Source organism: Photinus pyralis, unplaced genomic scaffold (genome assembly GCF_008802855.1).
Source record: "Photinus pyralis isolate 1611_PpyrPB1 unplaced genomic scaffold, Ppyr1.3 Ppyr1.4_LG2, whole genome shotgun sequence".
NCBI classification, from domain to species: Eukaryota; Metazoa; Arthropoda; class Insecta; order Coleoptera; family Lampyridae; genus Photinus; species Photinus pyralis.
In genome coordinates this window covers 17,464,604-17,467,818 of record NW_022170403.1, presented here as the reverse complement: position 1 = coordinate 17,467,818, position 3,215 = coordinate 17,464,604, and the positions used below count along the sequence as shown (strand labels likewise).

General features: G+C 36.5%; 1 protein-coding gene across 1 annotated transcript; it reads left to right on the top strand.

The window, feature by feature from the left end:
* Positions 1–564: 564 nt before the first annotated feature.
* Positions 565–2,776, top strand: LOC116164525 (sialin-like). Its single transcript, XM_031478718.1, has 7 exons — positions 565–649; positions 701–873; positions 917–1,156; positions 1,206–1,494; positions 1,539–1,832; positions 1,883–2,121; positions 2,172–2,776. The coding sequence occupies exons 1-7, from the start codon at positions 622–624 to the stop codon at positions 2,289–2,291; spliced, it is 1,383 nt and encodes a 460-aa protein (XP_031334578.1). The 5' UTR covers positions 565–621; the 3' UTR covers positions 2,292–2,776.
* Positions 2,777–3,215: the final 439 nt, after the last annotated feature.

Sequence of the window (3,215 nt, the reverse complement as noted above, 5' to 3'; positions counted from 1 at the left end):
ATTTTACGAATCTAATCAAACAGTAAGAAAACAAAGTTTTTTTTAATCAAACATAGGTACATAAATTGTGTCTTTATATGTATATATAAATTTTAAAAGTTAATTTTCCTCCGACGTTCCTGCCTGAACATTTTGATCATCATTTTGGTACCAGTCGTACTTTTTGGAACCATGAATTTACTTCAGAAGTTGCGGTTTACTCTTTAAGAACTGAAACATTTCATCGATAGGTTTCTGCACAATGGATCAAAATCCAACTAAGCAATACGCCAAAGCATTTATGATCAAAGACATGCAAGAAGTCATAATTATATTTCGTTTGGACAAAAACTATGACTTAATTTTGTGTAATTAAGAAAAAGAGTACATTTAGGTGTACTTAATAAATCGTAAAGGACAATAGGACAGCGTTTCAAAAGAAAGTACTGTCCTACTAAAAAAAGTACATATGGTCACCATAAGTATAAGCATTTGCTTATTTTTATTCATACGGGCCAATGTGTACGCAACGACCGTGTGGTGTAGTGCTAGATAATGTACGAAAGATCCACTGATCAAGTGCGTGGAAACATTTGGAAACGTCAGTGTTACTTTTAGATTTCTTGTGAAAATATTTTAGGGATGGGTTGTTTAAATTGCACATTTGGAAGTAAGTTTCTAACCGTTCGTTGGGTCGATATTTCACACAGTTTCCTTGCAGATGTCGTTATACCGCAACGCTATGTTGCGTGTGTTATGGCCTTTCTTGCCATTGTTAATTCATATACAATGCGTGGATGCTTAAATCTAGCTATAACGGAAATTGTTCAAGGCAAAGGGAAGGCTGCTCCTGTAAGCGAATGTAACGTCACAAGCGCTCCTATTGTCAATAAGGTAATTTGAAAGAATATACAGATATTCGTATAATCGATTATAGAATGAAGAGAAATACGAATGGGCACCCGAGCAAATAGCTACAGTTTTAACTGCTTTTTATTATGGGTATGTGCCGTCGCATGTACCTGGTGGATTTTTGTCAGATGTATATGGTGCTAAATTTGTTCTTATGGTTGATGTTATTGTATCCATTTTTGTCACCCTTCTAACGCCAATGACGATTGTTATGGGAAGTTGGAAATTTCTTTGCCTGCTTAGAGCACTAATGGGTTTAGTACAGGTACTCTAATACCTTTGCATTTAGGAATTGGTATGTTTACTGGTTGTAGGGACCTTTATTTCCCGCTACGGCCACCTTGCTTGCTAAATGGGTACCAAAGTCTGAACGCGCACGAGCAGGTACGTGGGTATTCACCGGTGCCCAAGTTGGCAGTATTTTTGGTTATCTTGTTTCTGGTTTCATAATGGGATATATGAATTCATGGAAAGCGGTTTTTTATTTTTGGGGAATTATATCAATTGTTTGGGTAGTAGCAGCGCAATTTTTACTTTACTCGGAACCAGCAACCCATCCCCGTATTACCCAAGAAGAAAATGAAATGCTAGTGCGGGAAATAGGTAACAGCTGAAGTGTTGTCCAAACTTTATGCATTTACTTTCAGGTATTCCTGAAAGATTAAGCGTTCCATGGTTAGCAATGTTAACAGATTCCGCAGCTATTGCGTGTATATCTGGTTGGTGCGGGCACGCGATAAAGTTTTACTACATCAATACGAATCTGCCATTGTATATAAAAGATGTACTAAAGTTTAATGTAATCGAAAATGGCGTATTTAACGCAATTGCTTACGCAGCACTTTGGATATTCGCAAGCGTTGCTGCTGTAGTTTGCGACATGACGATTAATCGGAATTGGATGTCTGTGATGGTTTCTAGAAGAGTATTCGCGTTTATCGGTCAATATGTTCAGTAACTAAAATCGATCTCTGATCTTTGACGTCTGTAGGAAATGTCTTTCCTGCTACTGCTTTGATGGTAACTGGATTTGTGGGTTGTCATCGCAATTGGGCGATCGTTACCATAATTCTATCTACTGCACTACAAGCGCCCGTTTACTGTAGCATCAGAGTGAATGTGCTAGATTTGACCAAAAATTATGCTGGGATATTAACAGCATTCGTAAATGGAATTGGAGCTTTGGCGTACTGGCCTGTACCATATTTGATAGCAGGAATTGCAGGCGATGTGATTAGCGTGACATTGTACACAACGGAAATTATTTTTTGTATTTCCAGAATAAAATTAGAAGTTGGTGCATACTGTTCGAAATAATGTTTGGTGTGTCGTGCTTTTTCACCTTAATATATCTAATATGGGTACGTGGAGAAAGGAGAGATTGGGATAAAATCGAATAAACGCTTGTTGTCCACTTTTCATGGAATGGAAATGATATTAAATATCTAATATAATTAATTTTAAATTAAAATTATTTGATCTTAATTATTTGCCTAATATAAAGCACTGTGCACATACATTAGGTTTTGAACGGCTTCAATATCTGTCTCACTCGAGTTTTTCTACTTATTTTGAGCATCAATAAGTTAAACGTTATGTTTGTCCAAATTGTCAAATTCAAATATTGAAATACTAGAACAATTTCAATCTAAAGTTCTTCGGACTGTATTAAATGCTTCTTGGTACGTACCTAACAAAATAATAACCAATGATCTGAACATGGGCAGTGTTAAAGAAGAAGTGTCCAATCTAACATGGAAATACGCTGACCGTCTAAAAAACCACCCTAACGCACTGACCAAAACACTAATGAATCCACATCCGTACAGAAGAAGACTGCGTAGATACCACTCGTGTGACCTATCTAATAGGTTTTAGCACTATCCAAGGCACTATCATTGTTATAATAAATACTTAAACTAATTTGAATATCAATTTTATTGTAATGGGAACTTTCGCAGGAAAGTTCCTGATACGCTTTTATATTCTTTTCCAACCAATTGCTCATTGTAATTCCGTTACAGATTGCAAATAAACTTGTTAAAAAAATGTTTGTCCAAGATTTGCTTTTTGTACTTTACACTCGACTTTACATTACCTTTCATCATAAAGAATATAATTTTGTGCTGTGATTTCCCTTAATTAATAGGTACATACATATACAGGGTGGAGCACTTAGGATTCTCCGGTTTAGAAGAAGTGTGGTAGTGTGTGGGGAGGAGTAGGCAGGTGAAGAGGAGCTCGTTCTTTCTGGCCATTCATTCTCTTTTCAGTTCACACATGGCTTGGTCATGGTACAGTTTGTATAATGGATGCTGGTAAAT

Coding starts and splice junctions, on each gene's coding strand:
- LOC116164525 (XM_031478718.1), top strand. CDS start 622: ATGGGTTGTTTAAATTGCACATTTGGAA. Junction 650..700: donor TTTAAATTGCACATTTGGAA/GTAAGTTTCTAA, acceptor GTTTCCTTGCAG/ATGTCGTTATACCGCAACGC. Junction 1,157..1,205: donor CACTAATGGGTTTAGTACAG/GTACTCTAATAC, acceptor TACTGGTTGTAG/GGACCTTTATTTCCCGCTAC.